General features: G+C 33.8%; 1 protein-coding gene across 2 annotated transcripts in view; it reads right to left on the bottom strand.

Annotated features, from left to right (window-relative positions):
• Positions 1-18,744, bottom strand: part of Sos1 (SOS Ras/Rac guanine nucleotide exchange factor 1) — a 124,973-nt gene that overhangs the window by 51,048 nt on the left and 55,181 nt on the right. The window contains exons 2-6 of one of the 2 annotated variants that reach the window (XM_047523075.1): positions 16,115-16,240; positions 11,312-11,443; positions 8,931-9,095; positions 7,762-7,971; positions 4,776-4,919 (exon numbers count right to left, since the gene is read on the bottom strand). In XM_047523075.1, the coding sequence (XP_047379031.1) occupies positions 4,776-4,919; positions 7,762-7,971; positions 8,931-9,095; positions 11,312-11,443; positions 16,115-16,240 (777 nt within the window). The remainder of the gene's footprint in view (positions 1-4,775; positions 4,920-7,761; positions 7,972-8,930; positions 9,096-11,311; positions 11,444-16,114; positions 16,241-18,744) is intronic. The other variant, XM_047523076.1, reaches the window with a different exon arrangement.

Genomic DNA, 18,744 nt, shown 5'->3' with positions numbered 1-18,744 from the left:
GCAAGGTCCAAAAGAGTATCAGTGTTTTCTGGGGGAAAAAGAGAGTAGGTATCTTGATGTTAGAAGGAGGATTAGGGCCTTCACTCTCTTCCATCCTATCCACTATTCCAGGTATAAATCTACTGTGAAAATGGTGCTCTAGATTCTCATAAGAGCTCATTTCCACAAAGGGTAATTATAGAAAGAGGAAGAGGAAAACAGTGGAGTAGTAGTGGAAGGAGGTAGGAGGGAATGGTAGAAAAAGCAATGTTTATGTATTAACCACCCTTAATGTTGTTTTTCAGATTTTTTTTTTTTTTTTTTTGTACCAGGGATTGAACCCAGGGGCACTTAACCACTGAGCCACATCCCCAGTGTGTGTGTGTGTGTGTGTGTGTGTGTGTGTGTGTGTGTGTATAAAAATGTATAAAATTCAGAGTCAGTATCTCCGTGAGTTGCTTAGGGCCTTGCTAAGTTGCTGAGGCTGGCTTTGAAATTTGTAATCATCCTGCCTCAGCCTCCCAAGCCACTGGATTATAGGCAAGCACCACCTCATCTGGCTCAGATTGCTTTTAAGGAAAGATAGTAATAACAATAAGTATAAGAAGGTTTGTGAAATGCAATATGACATATAAAGTTCCAAGTCATCCTGGATTCCTAGAGCAGGATCCTAATTCACTTCTTTTTTTTTTTTTTTTTTCTTTTTGCAGTGCTGGGGATCGAACCCAGGGCCTTGTGCATGCAAGGCAAGCACTCTACCGATGGGCTATCTCCCCAGCCCTCTAATTCACTTCTTAATTTTAATTACTTCAAGTAAACATTTCTGTAATAATACCAGAAACTTCATTCATTGTATATTTTACACAAATGTTTAATAAGGTGTCAATAATAACAGGAAGGAGTTAGAGATGAATAGAGTGAATAGGAACAACAAATGAAGATCTGATTAGATCTTTGGTCTCTTTGAACTGCTAGAAATTATGGTATACAGTAGATAGTTTGCCTTCCTCCCCTCTCAATGAAGCCCCGATGGTTGTATTACAAAATGTTTATGGTAACTTTATAAATAAAAGGACTTTATATAGTGTAGTGGTTTAAAATTTTGCATAGGCTTTGTAGTCATAAAGACCTAGGTTCCAATTCTGACTACTTACTAGCTGTGTATTCTTCAATAAAGTACTTAACTGTAAGAATGTTTCCTCATTGGAAGATGTGGATAATACCAACTTCACAGTGTTGTTTTAAGAATTAAATGAGATATCTTATATAATACTGTCTGGCACACAATAAGCTCTGAACAAATTGTAGCCAGGATTGTTCTAAAATAGTTAAGCTCAAAAAACATAAAAAATAAAAAAAAAAAAATAGCTAAGCTCGAGAGAAAAAAAAATGGACAATTTACTGGAAATCCAAATTCTCATCATATAGATTGATTATTAGAGATAAATTTGTAGACCCCTTAAGCTCCCTTTCACAAGTCTGTATCCTTCTCTGCTGATCCCCACAAGTAATCACTATCCGGGACTTGAATTTTATCATTCTCATGTAGGTTTTTATATCACAATTACACATGTATCAAGAACAAAAGCAATGAATTATTTTGCATGCTTTCCAAACTTCACGCACATAATATATATATATATATATATATATATTCTTCAGCAAGTTGGTTTTTATATTCAAAGTTATTATCAGGATTTATCCATTCTGACTCAGGTAGTTCCTCCTATTTTAAAACTTTGTATAATATTCTACTTTATGATTACATCACCTTAATCTATTTTCTATTAAAGGTGACTCAATCTCCCATTTTTCACAATTATAAATAAGTCTGTATAAATACTTCATATATGTCTTACTATGCACATTTGCATATTTTGAAAGCATATAAACTAGAAGAGAGAAGTTGCTTTCCAAATAGTGGTATCAACTTATACACTCTCAGTAGTGACTTGCCAACTGGCCACTTCATTGCCAACATTTGGCACTACCAAATAGCACTTCAATAAACATCGTAGTGCAGGACATGTCCTTCAACATGCTGATTTTATTTCCTTTGGATATTTGTCCTGAAGTGGAATTGCTGGATCATACAGTTCTATTTTCAATTTTTGAAGGAACCTCTCCATATTTTTTTCACCCTAATGAAGACGACGAATATACATTCCCACCAACAGTGTATAAGGATTCCCTTTTTTCTACATTCTCCCAGCACTTGTTATATTTGTCCTTTTGGTGGCAGCCATTCTAACTGGAATGAGGTGATATCTCTTTGTGGTTTTGATTTGCATTTCCATGTTAGTCATATTGAACATTTTTTCATATGACCTGTTGGCCATTCATGTGTCTTCTTTTGAGAAAAGCCTATTTGTTTGTCAAGTGTCAAATTTTAAATCAGTTTTTTTTTTTAACCTTTTTTTGGGGGGTGGGGGTGGGTGTTGTTTGAGTTCCTTATGTATTTTGGATATTAACTCTATATCAGATGTATAGTTACAAATATTTTCTCCCATTTGTCTATTTTTGCTTTTGTTTTCTGTGCTTTTGAGGTCTTATTCAAAAAATCCTTGCCCATTTCAATGTCCTGAAGTTGTTCTCTGTATTTCTTTCTGGCACTTTAATAGTTTCAGGTCTTATAAGTAAGTCTTTAATCCATCTTCAGTTCAATTTTGTATATGTTAAGAGTTAGGGGTCTAGTTTCATTCTTCTGCATATGGACACCCAATTTTCCTGGCACTATTTATTGAAAAGACTCTATAGTCTATGCACCTTTGTTGAAGATCAATTATCTTAGCACCTTTGTTGAAGATCAGTTAGTTATAGACATGTGAGTTTATTTCTAGGCTCTCTATTCTGTTTCATTGATCTGTTTCATGCTATTTTGATTACTATAGCTTTGGAGGGTTCCCTACCACTGGCCCCAGTGCTAGGGATTGAACCCAGGGCTTTGTACATGCTACTCAAGTGCTCTACCACTGAGCTGCATCCCCAGCCCCCTGTAGCGTATGTTTTGAAATCAGGTAATATAATGCCTCCTGTTTTGTTCTTTCTCTTCAAGATTACTTTGACTATTTGGGGTTTTTTGTGGTTCCATACAAATCTTAATACGGTTTCTTCTAGGTTTGTGAAGAATGTCATTACCATTTTGATAGGGATTGCACTGATCTATAGATTGCTTTGGGTTGCATGGACATTTTAACAGTATTGATACTTCCAATTCACAAACATGGGGATTTCTAATCTGTTGAGAACTATTTTGAGAATGATACAAGATACAGAATGAATTTTTTTTCCTTAAGGATAACCAATTTTGATACAGCATCTATTTTTTGTTTGTTCTTTCCCTATTGATTAATGTTATCTCTTTCACATAAAGTGTGTATAATTTTGGGGGGGGGGGGGCAGGACACTCTATTCTGTTGTTCCACTGTCTGTCTATCAGCACCCATACTACACTCTTAGTTACTATGGCTTTGTAACAAATATCAATGTGTGATAGGACAAGTCCCTCAACTTGTTCCTCCAAATTGCTCTTTTTGTTCCTTCATTCTTACACACAAATTTTAGGATTTATAGCTTATTTGAGAATTTGAGAGACAACTAGCATCATTATAATATTGAGTCTTTCCATTCATACACATGACATGTATTTCCATTTATTCAGATATTCCTTTTGAACCTAATTTTTTTTTTTTAAACAAAGGGCCTACATATGTTTAGTTAGGTTTATTACTGAGTACCTTAGATCATTTAGTAAATGAAGTTTTCTGCCATTAATTATATAGTCAATGGGTTATAACTGAGCACAGTGGTGCTACCATTTATTATATGCTGATCTTTTCTCTAGGCACTACACTGAACTTTCATACTAGTTCTAATAATATATAAATTTTTTGGATTTGTTCTATAGACAATTATAGTGACTACAAATAGGACAACTTTGTCTTGTCTATTTCTTGCATTGGTAGGCACTACTAATTGAATGTTGAATATAAGTAGCAGTAGTGTTCTTTTCTAGTTTCTGAATTCTTTTATCTAGCCATTAAGTATTATCATATCTCTTTTTTAAGTTTTCCCCCAACAATCTCAACACTGTTATAATAAAAAAGAATAGATTTTAGAGTGAGAACAGAGCAAGAGCTAGAAAACCCAGAGGATTATCAATGCTAATTTGTGAGAACTCATATATTTTAGCATTTGAAATAGTCAAGGAAAAAGCTAGCAGATTTTCTGCCCCATCATTTCTGAATCATCTGGACCCTGGACCCTAGTTTCATCACTGCTCTTAAAAGGTAATCATGTAGTTACCACACATTGAGTAGCTGACTGTGTTCTTACCCAATTTCCTCAAAATTTTCAAGTTCTATTATTATCATCATGCTTACTTTACAAATATACAGAAGTTTAGAGAAGCAAAATAACTTGCCCACAGTCAAACAACTACTAAACAGCAGAACTTGGAGTGCAACATAAGTCATATAACCCCAGATCCAAGTTCTTCATTGATTCATTGACTTTTCCTGCTTTGAAAGATTTCATAATAGGCCACTAGATGTCACTTGTAGGACCTCTCCTTTGTGGAATCTGCTTTTCTATAAAGGGAGACTACTTTTTCTATGTTTGTTAAGATAACAGAAACAAATGTTGACAATGACACCAACAGGAAGGGGCAATAACAGGTAGTAGTCAGCGGTTACTATCTAGGAGTTTAGTTAGACATAGAATTAAAACTTCCAATTTTAATGCAAAAGTAGGCATACATACTTTTTAAAAAACATATATATAATTGAAATACTTACCTCTGCCAAGTCTTCAAAGCAGCTTCCTACTAAGGGATGGGGACTGCCTTCATCTGTCATTTCTACAGTGTCTTCTATATGGCCCAGTAACTTTACACTAAGTTCATGTATATCTACTATACGGCTAAATATATTTTCTACATCCTATTGGGGAAGAGAGAAATATATTAATTCAGTTAGGTTGTATAATAATAGATAAATTTTGAGCTTGTAAGTCATTTTATAATCATGAAATTTAACATGGAAAACATACTGACAAATACTAATGACTCATAAAAATATTAATAATTTGTTTTGCAATTTACAGGTTGTAAATACATTTCTCTTGGATAACGGTTCTCAAACTATTTGTCTTAGAACTCCTTCACACTCTTATAAATTACCACACTTTTATGGACTTTTGTTTGCATCTATTGATATTTACCATATTAGAAGTTAGAACCAAGAATGTTTAAACATTTAATTCACTTTTAACAATGAACTCACTATATAACATAAATAACATTTTTGTGAAAACTGTTTTTCTTAAAGAACAAAAAGGAAATATTTAGTAGAAAATGGTATCACTTTACATTTTTGTAAATCTAACAAGTAGTTTAATAAAAGACAGCAGGATCTTCCTATCATTTCTTGCCATTCAGTATGTTGGGATACATTATTTTGGTTGAAATACATGAAGAAAATCTAGCTGTACAGATACATAATAGGAAAAGGGGGATTATTTTAATAACCTACTTAAATATCTATAGGTATTCTTTTGTAAAGATTCTTTATAATTTTTTTGAGATGTAACTCATATACCACAAAATTTACCCTTATATACTTCTATACTGACAGTTTTCAGTGTATTTACAGAGTTGTATAATCACACTATCAAATCCTAGAACATTTCATCACCTCAGAGAGACACCCTAAACCCATTAAGTTATTCTCCATTTTGCTCTTTTCCCAGCCCTTGTCAATCTCTATTATACTTTCTGTCTCTATGAATTTGCCTATTCTAGACTTTCCTAACAAATAAAGTGAATATCCTTTTATGGCATTACACCAAAGTTTAATGAATGGTAGTTTCCTAAAGGTTAGATGCAATGGGGAATCAATTCTGTACTGTTAAACTAAAATCCACTGGTTACTATTTTTTGATTATTTTTATTGTGACTATATTTTGTCAAATCAACTTTGAGATATGATTTGTTTATAGTAAGATACACCTATTTTTAATGCACTTTTTGGTGAAATTCATGATTCCATTCATGTAACCACTATCTTATTCAAGATACCTTCATTGCCTTAAGAAGTTTCTGTATGCCTCACTCCCCTCACTCCCAGGGGACCTGTAATCTGCTTTCCACCACTAGAAAAATACCTTTTCTAGAATATGAAATAAATGGAATCATATCTAGTCTTTATGGCTAGTTTCTTTGTTCCACCTATTCCCTGTTGAGTAGCATTCCACTGCATGGACACGTCACAATTTGCATATTCATCAACTTTGATGGACACTTGGGTTGTTTCCAGTTTGGGGTAAAAACAAAACTGCTAGGCACATTCATGAGTAAGTATTACATGAACATGTTTTCATTTCTTCTGTATGAAAACCCAGGGATAGTATTACTGGACAGTATGGTTGGTTTATGCTTATTATTATACAAAACTGTTGAACCATTTCCCAAAATGTTTATACTAGTTTACATCTCACAATATGAGAACTTAAAGTTACCACAAATAGGTGCACCACATCTTTTTTAGTATTTGCTATTGTATTTTTTTTTTTTTAAGTTCTTCTAATGAGTGTATAGTAGTAGCTTGTTGTGGTTTTAATTTGCACTTTTCAGATGATTACTGATATAGACCATTTCTGGTTCTTAATGTTTGTGTCCTGAAACATCTTTGTCTTTCCTTCACTCTTATTTTTTTAAATTATTTATTTATTTACAGTACTAGGGATTGAACCCAAGGGCACTCCATTGAACTATATCCCGAGCCAGCCCTTTTTATTTTTTATTTTGAAACAGGAGCTCACTAAGTTGTTGAGGCTGACTTTGAACTTGCAATCTTCCTGCCTCAGCCTCCTGAGTAGCTAGAATTACAGGTGTGTGCTACTGTATCCAACACCTTTACTCACTTTAAAAGTAACTTTATTGAAAGATAATTTATATACCATGCAATTCATCCATCTAAAGTGAGTAATTCTGGGTTTTTTGGTATATCTACAGATTTGCACAACCACCCCTATAATCTACTCCTTTATTTACTTATTATTATTGTGTGTGTTGCTCAGGATTAAACCCAGGACCTCACACATGCTAGGCAAGTACTCTATCACTAAGCTACATCACAAACCCCTATTTCTTTATTTTTTAATGTTTACTTATTGCCATAACTTGAGCCCCACTCACAGTTTCTATAGTAAGTACTGTTTCTCCATCAGTCACCTATGACTGAGGAGCTTCAGGAATTACTACTATGTAACACCCTTAGACAACCTCCCCTGCTCTCAACCAGCATTTCTTTAGGTCCCAATTAGGTTAGTTTGATTACTTTTATAACACCAGAAATTATCTGAGTGTCAGTGTTACTGGTTCCCTCCTCCTTTATGCTCTCAATAATACTGCTGTCACACTTCTATCACAGTTACTACCACATTGTATTGCAATTTAATTTTAAATTTTCATCTCTGTTTTGGTGCCAATGAAGTACTGATTAAATGACTCAAATTGGCCAAATAAAGCAAAAATATCTTCTATCCAGAAAAGAGGCTTTATTGTTTGGTGTGTATGGAAGATTCTGTGAATTCATTTTCACTTATATAATCAGTCCTCTTTATATTTTCTTTTAATTTTTGATGTGTGGTCTCTTAAAACTTATATCACTTTATTTGTGATCATGAATCAAGTTCAACAACTTTTAAAGACTGGCAAATTAGTGTGAACTAGACAAATTCAAATTTGAAGTGGTCATATATATATACACACGATATACTTACATTAGCTGAAAACAATTTGGAATTGGAGACAAAGGGCTCTCTAAAAACTTTAATAATTAGATTTAATTCCCTTATATATTGTCGAATTTCTGCCATAAATGCTTTTACCAAATCATAGTAAGTTTGTTCTCCTGAGGTGGAAGGCTCTTCATCAGTTAAAGATAATATATTTATATCTTCTACATCTTGATGAAACATATCCATCAATACCTGTATAGAGATATATAAAAGCATAAATGTCAATCTACAGTCAAATTTGAAGGTAAATGCCCTAAAAGGTTCTGTTAATAAAGTTCTTAAATGATTAAAAAAAAATCTACTATACAACTGCCTCTTTATGAATATATTGCTACCACCCCTCACAACTCCTCTGAAACAGAATTCTACATCTGATATCACACATGCCTCTTTCAAGCTCTTTACCAACACTAGTATCTGTCTGTCTCTTATGTTAACCTATCACTTCTATTCTGTTCCCAAATTCTATTTTGAATTTCTCTGATTTGGTATCCTTTGCTCTACACCCTTGCTGTTCTCACGTTATTCCATGGCCTCAATGTCTCATATTTGAATAATTTTATAGTCTTCCACTGGCCTATTTTCCTACATTTGCTGGGGATAGATCAAAACAAGCCTTGTTTTCTCCAAGAAGTCTACCATTGTTGGTCTTTCTGGAACTCATCTTTCCCCTTCTTGTGAACTTCTACAGTGTCATACAGATAAGATTACCTATATCCGAGGAGTATCAGAATGACCAGATGAGATAAACCACATGTATGCTCAACTTTTAAGAAATGTTTGTTCTTAATATTATTGAAACACTACACAAGTGGTATCTAAGGAAAACTAAGTGTTGAAATAAAACTTTTAGTACTTTCCACACTTTCACATTTTTAAAAACTGTTTTCAAGTAAATCCACAGCTTTCTAAATCTTCAAATTCAAATGAGATTTTAAGAAATTCACTATTAAGATATTATTACTGTAATAAACAGTATTGCAGCAATACATAAGAAAATTGCTACATGTTTAACAACATCTTAACATTATATATCTAATATATTTCTATAAAGTGTTATCCTGAATACTTGCTAGTAGATTACTGGGACTGTCCCCCAAAACATAGTACACAATTTTAAGAATAAAACACACAGAAGTTCAGTTTCCTACCTTATCAGCACACATTGCCACTTTAATATCTTGTTTTGTAATTTCATAATGTCGTATGTTTCTTACATAATTCCCCACCAGCTTTAAAATGTCTGCAGAAATGTATTCTAATACTGCTACTATGTAAACAGAAACCTGATGGTCAATTTTATAACCTAGGACCTCCTGCAAAATCAAAAGAAAACATGTTTAAACACCATATACTAAATATTCAACACACTGGTTAAAATTTAAAAACATGTAATTTACCTTAACTTTGAGGCCTATGATTATCAATGTTCAATTTTATAATTTAAGGGGTCCAATTATGAATAATATATGTATTGCTACTGAAAAATGTTAACTAAGAAAAGGCCAGGCAAAATTATCCCTGGTCATGTAAAATACTTTGGAGTATACAGTATTAAATAGATAATCCTTAACCTAGGAAGGGAAGTTCAAGTTTGGTATAGGAGAGCAATTGCTCTTCATTACCCAAGTAAGAATATCTGCAAGTAACTACAACAACAACAACAAATGAGTTTTCTCTTTTATACAAGAGTAAATACAGGGTTGGGGATATAGCTCAATTGGTAGAGGGCCTGCCTCACAAGCACAAGGCCCTGGGTTCAATCACCAGCACCGCAAAAAAAAAAAAAAAAAAAAAAAAAGAGTAAATACATTACTGGCATCTAGAAATACCTATTAAATTATATACCTCTATCCTTTCCTAAGGAACCTGGGCTTCCCCCAAACCCTTGTGGCACATTCCTGGTATCCCTGGCTGTTCCTATGAAAAAAAAAAAAAAAAACTGTGTGCTGTGTCCCACTGAACAATGTTAGTTATTAAGAGCACATTAAATAGTTCTATTATTAGACTTCAAAGAGAGTGTGGTCTTTCATGGGTCTTTTGTTCTCCTAGGAGAACAAATTCCAAACAATCCAATTAAGGGGGAGAAAAACTGAAATAAGTCTACTATAAGTTGGGGGCAGGCTGCATTTACCCTTTTGGGATATACAAAAACTTCAATTTATCATGATAAAGATTTACCAGTAACTTGGAATAATACCAACAATTAGATTACAAAACTCAAAATCGAACTGGGGAGATAGCTCAGTCAGTAGAGAGCTTGCCTTGCAAGCACAAAGCCCTGGGTTCGATCCCCAGCACCGCAAAAAAAAGAAAAAAACACTTAAAAATCTAGGATGATTAACAATATATACATTTCTCAATTTGTTGATTCTTTCTGACTCTAAGTCAATGTATGGTCAAGAAAACTCGAAAAAGGAATTACAAAGAAATAGGCAATTATTAATAATTTAGTAATTTTCCATGACTTGCACATTTCCTCAAACCAGTCAGTAAGATAAAGGCAGATATTTCTATTCAATCACCAAAGGCACAATATAACCTTTTGATAGTCTTAAACGTCAGTAAAGGGCTGGGGTTGTGGCTCAGTGGTACAGCACTTGCCTAACGTGTGAGGCACTAGGTTCAATTCTCAGCATTGCATATAAATAAGTAAATAAAATAAAGGTCCATTAACAACTAAAAAAAAAAAAAAAAAAAGTTTAAAAAAATCATCAAAGTGGTAAGCCTTAAATTTATGTATAAGATTAAGATCTAACACTATCATTTTGAGTCTTTTGAATTTAAACCAGATAGTCAGATGCTTTTGTCTCTGCTACCTCATTACAAATGGAAATAATAACAATAACTTTCTTGAGTAATAAAACTCACAAACAATATATGTAAGCATTAGCATTTTGCCTGCATTATGGTGTATGCAAAATTATTGATATTTAAAAGTATTAAGGATTTAATTCTTACAACTTTTTGTTGTGAGTTAATCAATAGTTTGTTCATTGTATTAAAGAGAACAGAAAGAATTATTAGGGTTTCTAGTAGTCATTCTTTCCATTAGTTCTGGAGAGATTTAACTGATTTAAATGGAAAGTTGGACTGGCTAGTTTAAGTGATACTTAGGGATTTTGTTGTTGTTGTTGTTCAAAGGTTATATACCATCTTATTAAAGTCTCACAAAATTTCCTGCACAAAATATTAATGTCTAAATGATTTATATGAACACTTAGCTCTAGCCAACAAGAAAGGAGGACTTTTATAAATTCTCTTTGCAGTTCTAATAACACCTGGAATAAACAAAATCCACAATAACTTTTCTTAGTCCCTTCAATTTGCTTGATTATTACTCTTAGTATGAAACTACCTTAAATTTTATTGCTCAATTTAGACTTATCATAGCATCCCCTCCTCCCATCACATGAATCCCTGGAAGACTTAAAACAAGAGAATTTTACTCTTCAGTTAAACATTCTTAGTGTTTGAAAATGATGGGTTTTATTTGCTTTTCAAAGGCAAGAAGGCAGTGTTTTAGTTTTACCTTTAATAAAGGATGAATTTTTTCTACTGGGAGAGATAAAGGGTTTCTTCGCTTCCTCTTTTCAATAGCCGATTGAGCATCAGCTATTGCCCACTTATCGATTGGATGAGGGAAACTTTTTTGGACACGTTCCTTAGAAAATAGGAAAATAACAACTAAGCAGCAAATAAACCAAATAGTAATATTCACTTAAAATTTACTTTAAAAATCAAAGAATACCAAAGAACTTCCCACATGTTGTGTAATGTATACTAAAAACATACTTAAGCTAAGGAAAAACTATAATTATTAATGTATTAATTTCTCAGTTGACTAAAAAACTGAACATTCTATTATCTAAGGAGGATAATCATATTCTGAATTCCAACTTTATTGTGATAAATAACCAGAATGAGTAGAAGCTGCTTTAAACATAACTTACAAAATTTCAGGAACAAGACCTAAGCTCAAAAAAGCAAATATATAAATCCAATTCTCATTTACTTGTCCTTAGTTTCAATACCAGTAGAAAGCTCATGTAGCATCTTGCAATTGAAGGCTCTAAAAATTTTTTTCTTTATCCATCATGTAAAAGTACTAAATTCCAATCTATTTAAAAATCACAGAAATCAATGGTTTACATTGGTATCTACAATTTTAATACACGGCAGTTTATCTTTAAAGTAAGGTCCTCCACAGGTTATTGATTTTTACCAAAATACTTCAATTTAAGCCTTGTAATCCCAGCAGCTTAGGAGACTGAGGCAGAAGGATCCCAAGTTGAAAGCCAGCCTCGGCAACTAAGTGAGGCCCTGTCTCAAAATTAAAAACAAAAAGGGCTGGGGATATGGCTCAGTGTTTAAGTGCCCCTGGGTTCAATCCCTGGTAAAACAAACAAACAAACTTCAATTTAATTTCCAGCAATTATTCAGTTACAATTTTCACTGAAAGTGAAAGAACTCAAGTTACTATATAATGGCTGAATTCCCTTACTTTAACAGACAATGTGATTCGCTTCACTTTAAACAGAAAGTACTTTCATCGTATCGTTTTTAAAATACACTTGCAGGAGACCACAAGTATAACCAGTAGAGGTCACTATTACACAACTTTTAATATTTTAAATTCCTAGTGCTCAACTGTAATGTGTGAAAAATGCTGGATGAAATGACATAACAACTTTGATTATAAACCTGAAAAAAAGTCTTATTAGTTGCTGTTAAATGGAAGATAAAAGAAGAATTGTCATGTGATAGTTTGGGGAGTAAGGAAGGGAGGATGATAGGACATGAGAAAATCTTTTTTTTTTTTTTTAAACTTTTATGTATGTATGTACGTGGTACTGAGGTTCGAACCCAGTGCCTCACATGTGCTAGGCAAGCATTCTACCACTGAGCCAGAATCCCAGCCCAGCAAATCTTTGTTCAAGGCTAAGTCAGTTGCTAAATTGTAAAATGATCATTTATATTCTAATCGATGGAATAAGAAATGTATTGAAAGAAATAATTGTAGTTAAAAAAGGAGTTAACAAAATTTTCAACTACCTAGTTGAAAACCTACTTGTCAGGATGCTACCCTTATATGAAAGCCATACGAAGGTTCAAAATTCTGGAGGAGTAAGGGCAGATGAAAAAGGACAGAATGGGGTAGAAAGGAACATCCCAAACAAAAACTATTTCCTTTGTCCAACTTAATTCTATGGACTTGTTAATCCCAAAATGACAAGACCATGTTTTTTTGTTTTTGTTTCCTTTTTTGTTACTGGGTATTGAACCCAAGGTAGGCAAGGACTCTGCCACTGAGCTTCATTCCCAGAGCACCATGGGTTTCCACTGAAATGTTTACATTGAAAGGTTTAACCCATGGTTAACCAACCAGCTGTACCTATGGTACAAATATAATAATGGTGAGTGACCTTGTGGCTTTCTAACATTTTTTTAAAACTCAATTCGGTGTAAGAAATAAATTCTTAATACATTTTACAAAATGCCCTTACCGTGTTACACATTTACTCATCTGAAACAAAATTTCATAAACAAAATCTGCTCCTTTATATAAAGCACACTGGTCTTATCTATTTTTTAAAATGTTGCTTGGGCAATGCACTGAAGTGATTTTATGACTTATTAATGTATTAATGGGTCATGACCTGGAGTCAAAAACAAGCAAGCTGGTGCACAGTGGAGATAGAAAAACAGTAGGAAAAAAAACAGAAGTTGTACTCCAACTTGCAATTCTAAAACGATTTAACATGTTGGGGGATGGGGAGAGTCACCTTAAATATATTTGAAGAGTTTGCTAAGTTCAGGGACCTTATTACTTTCATAAGAAAGCTCTATATTTAAAAATACTCAATCCTAATGAATAAGGAAAATGGAAAATTATTACTTAATAAAAGAATCTAAGACACCATTTGCTATGGCCTGAATGTCTTATCCCTAACAAATTCATGTTGAAATCCTAATCCCCACTGTGTTGGTATTAAAAGGTGGGGACTTTATAAGGTGACTTGGTCATGAGGGCTCTGTCCTCATGAATGGAATTAATCCCTTGTAAAAGAGACTTGAGGAAACACCAGACCCCCTTCAGCTATGTGAAGACAGAGAAGTAGAAAACAAGATTCTATCTGCCGGTGCCTTGATTTTGAACTTCTCAACCTCCAAAACTATAAGTAATGAACTTATGCTATTTTAAAAAATTTAAAATGCTGTTTATAAATTACCCAGTATAAAGTATATTGCTACAGCAGCCTCAACATACTGAGACAGTATTATACTGATTTCTCTATCTCATCTCCACAGTCTTTATTCTTATCTAAATACCATTCCAAGGCTGGTTCAGGAAGAAGAGTACTATACATTATAGTATTAGTTTTTTGAAAAAACAATCAATCATTTTTATCTATTCTCTTCTGAGGGTCAATTTTCCCATACATAGTATAAGAACAGTAAATTGCCCCAGGGTTATTGTAAGGACAAAAATTTATGATAGTACTTTGAAATTGTCACGCTCAGTATATAACTGATTGGTATTTCTATTACTGTTATACTGTTACACATACTTAAAAAAAAAATCCATCCCTAGTTCTAAAGCCAACTCACTGGAATTCCATATGGCTACCTTCATTTTAAAGACTCAGGTGAAGTATTTCAAAATAATAAGGCAAGGAAAAGGATAAATATCTTTTATTATTATTATTATTTTTTTAGTTGTTGATTGACCTTTATTTTTAAAAATTTATTTATATGTGGTGTTGGGAATCGAACCCAGTGCCTCACACATGCTAGGCAAATGCTCTGCCACTGGGCCACAACCCCAACCAGGATAAATATCTTTGATGTCTCAGTATCTTAAGAATATTAAAAAGCTATGAAATATCCTTTATTCAATTTTGAATCTACATATCGATTAAATCCATACAAGTGGAAGACTGAGAGACTTATAGGTATTTCTGAAAATTCATGGAGATCTCCTTTAATATTGGCAAATAATGTATTAGGCTCTATATTAATTAAAAGGATAAAATTGATAAGCATAGATACAATGTCAGCAGACTAGCAAATTCCTGGAATGTACCAACATCAGAATAATAAACACGATGAGATCTGTATCTCCATTCTAATGTATCAGACATTGGGCTGGACGCTGCATTTTATAATCACTGTGGGGGAACCTAACTAGGATCCAAATGAGCAATTGGAATTGTTATGAGAAGCCGAGTCAGGAAACTAATTCTATTTAAGATCCAGTTTGTGAAGCCCCATGTAAACAGCTATCCAAAGATAATTATAAATAAAAGATATTCATAATTTGATTTCAATGAAAAAAGGTATAAAATTTAATGTAAAAAACCTACCCTGAACTGCTTAAGAAATTAAAATGAATTACTACTCCACAGTACATAATCTTTTCGACATCCACAACATTTGTAATTCAGTGTTCCTTGATACTTTGTCTTAACTGAAATCTGGATCCCCCGGGGCTTCCAGAGCAGGAACTGCCCACTGCCCATGGCCCACAACTGGTATTGAAGGATTCCATAAGCTGCTTCTGAAATATCATTTCCACTCTCATGTAAGTCCTGCCAGCATCCTGTGCAGCTTTATTATCTACATTAATATCACATAAAATACTCTTCTGAACTGGTTGTTTGTTTGTTTTTTACTGGGGAATAAACTCAGGGGCACTCAACCACTGAGCCACATCCAGGGTTGCTTAGCACTTCACTGTCGCTGAAGCTGGCTTTCAACTCCTATTTCAGCTTCCCAAACTGCTGGGATTACAGGTGTGCACCACCACGCCCTTGGCATGGACTCTTTAATTCTTTGAACAATTCATCTGGGGGACTTTCCCCTCTAGTACAGTCACCACCCCAGTGGCCACGTCCTGCTTTGTAACTATGTTACCAATGAAATCTTAAATTCACACAACTCTGTTTCCAATCTACTCTAGTACTCTTGCTCAGATATTTTAGTGTTACCAAGTCTCTGAGTTTATTGAGGTTAATGGAAATGTTTTTGAAATGCTAGCTAGCTAGCTTTACCCAAACAAAAGAAACACTACTCTTTAAGTTATGTACATCATTCTGGCATCACACAATTGTTTTAGTTTAAAAGTAAAATATGAAATAGTCTCACAGCTAAAATATATAAAAGCTATCATATTCCCAACACAAAGTTTAAAGGCATCCAGTCTTGATTTTCATATATATCAAATGTACATTTTATGGAATTGAAGAGCAAATTCTTTTTCCCTTCACTGATACTACAAAAAATACATACATTAGATATATTTAAAGTAAATATGAGGCAAATTTTGTCATACCTCTACATCTGAAGCACTTCGGGGCTGAGCTTGGCATAGCATATTTAATAATTGCAAAATTAATTCTTCAACATACTGGAGAGCATCATCATTAGATTCAAGAGTTGGATGAACTTGCCCCTGGACCTATTAAACAAAAAGGAAAGTAATTAAGAAGCAGATTTGATTTACCTAATTAAAACAAACAAAAGAATAATTTTTTTAAAAAATGTGAACTAACCTACAAAGACAGGCTGGATATTACTGACCCAAAGTCAGGAATTCTTAACCTTTGTTCCCCTTTAGCCACACCTACCATACATGCTAATAACATGCTTTGGAAATCCTGCTGCCTAACTGTATAATTTCAATATTTTTTCTTATACCACAGTTGTAATGAGATACAGTAATGGGATGAGGGATGGAGAGGCTGAGGTGGCAATTAAAGATGCAGTTTTTTGTCAGGAACCAGTTACAGCATTTATTCAACATTCTGCTTGGGCAAAATTAGCCTCCTATGGGTATCTGTCCCTTATTTAACTCAATCTTTCCTACTAAATGAAAAATCCAAGAGGAGATATATGTAATGTCTACTAATTTACCTCCAGCACCTAACATTACACAGGACACACATAGTACACATTTGATTAATATCTGTGTCTCTTTTAACAGACACAAAATATACACTTTGACAATTTGTGACTTTGTCCATTACACGTAGGAAGACTGATGGCCTAAAGATCTTCACCTTCTTTTTATTTCCACAACCACTTCTTTAGAGGCACCTCAGGCTTCTATAAAGCTTGCATTTTAATAGCCAGCACAAAAGCTGCCTTCTCTTTATCACTCACTATGAGTTGAAATAAATAAATGGCAAGAAAAAGCAGTCCCTGAGATAAATAATACATGTTTTAAGACATGTTCAACTCTTTCAGAGGGTGGTAAAGGACTTACTGGAAGAAAGTACACAATACACACTGGTCAAGAGCAGAGGATGATCTGCCCTACTGTACCCCGTTAGCTAGGGGATAACAACCATGGTGTAAGGGGAAATAGTTATAAGCAGTGTACTATATAATGAATTTTTAAAAACATATGTTAAAAAATATGTACATATATACGCATACATACATATGCACTTGTATTTTTCAAGGCAAATATTTTAGAGGCAAGTAGCAATCTAATAATTCAGAATTGCACAAGGGGGTACTATATAGAGTATGAAGTTTTAAACTATTTTTAAAAGCCTTTTTACAGGTGAAGAAACTGAGCCCAAAAAGGCTTAACTCATTTGCCCACTTTTAATCATATTCAATATAGCAACTACCAACCTGATTATAATTTATCTGATAACAGATCTCTCTACCCTATCAGATGACTGAATGGTTATACAGTTAAAATAATGGACAGCCTGGTGTTTGAGATTCTGAGTTCAGTCCTTCCCATTCACCATGACATCACATTCTGACTAATGTGGACAGGTACTAAATCTTGTGAACTTAGCATGATTGAATGACCCTTTAAAAAAAAAAAAAAAAAAAAAAAAACCAGAGGTACACTACAACTGAGCTATATGCCCAGTCCTTCCTCAAACTCTGGATCCTCCTGCCTCAGTCTTTTGAGCAGATGGGATAAAAGGCATGTGCCACTGTGCCTGACAGACAGAAGTTTTACACTTATATGTTGAATTGTGTGCCCCCAAAGACTTATACAGTCTTCTCAGATAACCTTTATCTTCATCTAGACCTTTATCTTCATCTAGCTGTGAAGACCAACACCACATTTAGGGTTATTTCTATCTGGTGCTCAGTCAGGTTCCTTTCTTTTCTGAAACTCTCTTTTCTTAATTTTTTTTTTTTTTTTTTTTTTTGGAGGTGCTGGGATCGAACCCAGGGCCTTGTGCTTGCAAGGCGAGCACTCTACCGACTGAGCTATCTCCCCAGCCCCTCTTTTCTTAATATTAATGACACAATCTATTCTAGTTCTCTGATTTCTTTGCTTCCTTTAAAATTTTCTTGTAGAATTCCATGTTCCTTCACCCCTCAAATGTGAACTCTCATCTATCTACTCCCTTCTATTCTTTTCCCCAAGTAATCTCATTTATTTCCACATTTTGAACAAATACCTTACATGGACGACTCCATATTTATCCCTATTCCTAATTTCCTGATTTTTAAGACCCATGCTTCTAAATACATGCTAAATATTTCCACCTATTCTACCATCACCTCAAATTTAACATTAAACTAATAAATTCTCAACATTAAATCCGTCAAATTAGGATTATAATTCATACAAGAGACCAGTAAATTGTTTTATTTCCTTAGAAACAAAACTGAAAAACACAGGCAATAGTTTATGCTTAAAAGTCAAGCAGAGGTTGGGGCTGTGCCTCAGTGGTGAAGCACTCGCCTAGTGCACATGAGGACCTGGGTTTGAGCCTCAGCATCACATAAAAATAAAGTTTTGTGTTCAACTACAACTATATATATTTTTTAAGTGAAGCAGAATATTAATTTCTAAAAATTCATAAACTGATCTTTGTTCTTTCAAGGAAAATGCTGCTAAGATGTTTCTTTAAAGAGCAAACAGAAGTAGTATTATATTTCACATGCAGATAGAATAAATACACTTCTCTTCCAATGAGATAG

This window comes from Sciurus carolinensis, chromosome 13 (genome assembly GCF_902686445.1).
Source record: "Sciurus carolinensis chromosome 13, mSciCar1.2, whole genome shotgun sequence".
NCBI classification, from domain to species: Eukaryota; Metazoa; Chordata; class Mammalia; order Rodentia; family Sciuridae; genus Sciurus; species Sciurus carolinensis.
Note: the sequence above shows the minus strand (reverse complement) of the source record. Positions and strands in the feature narration are given on the sequence as shown.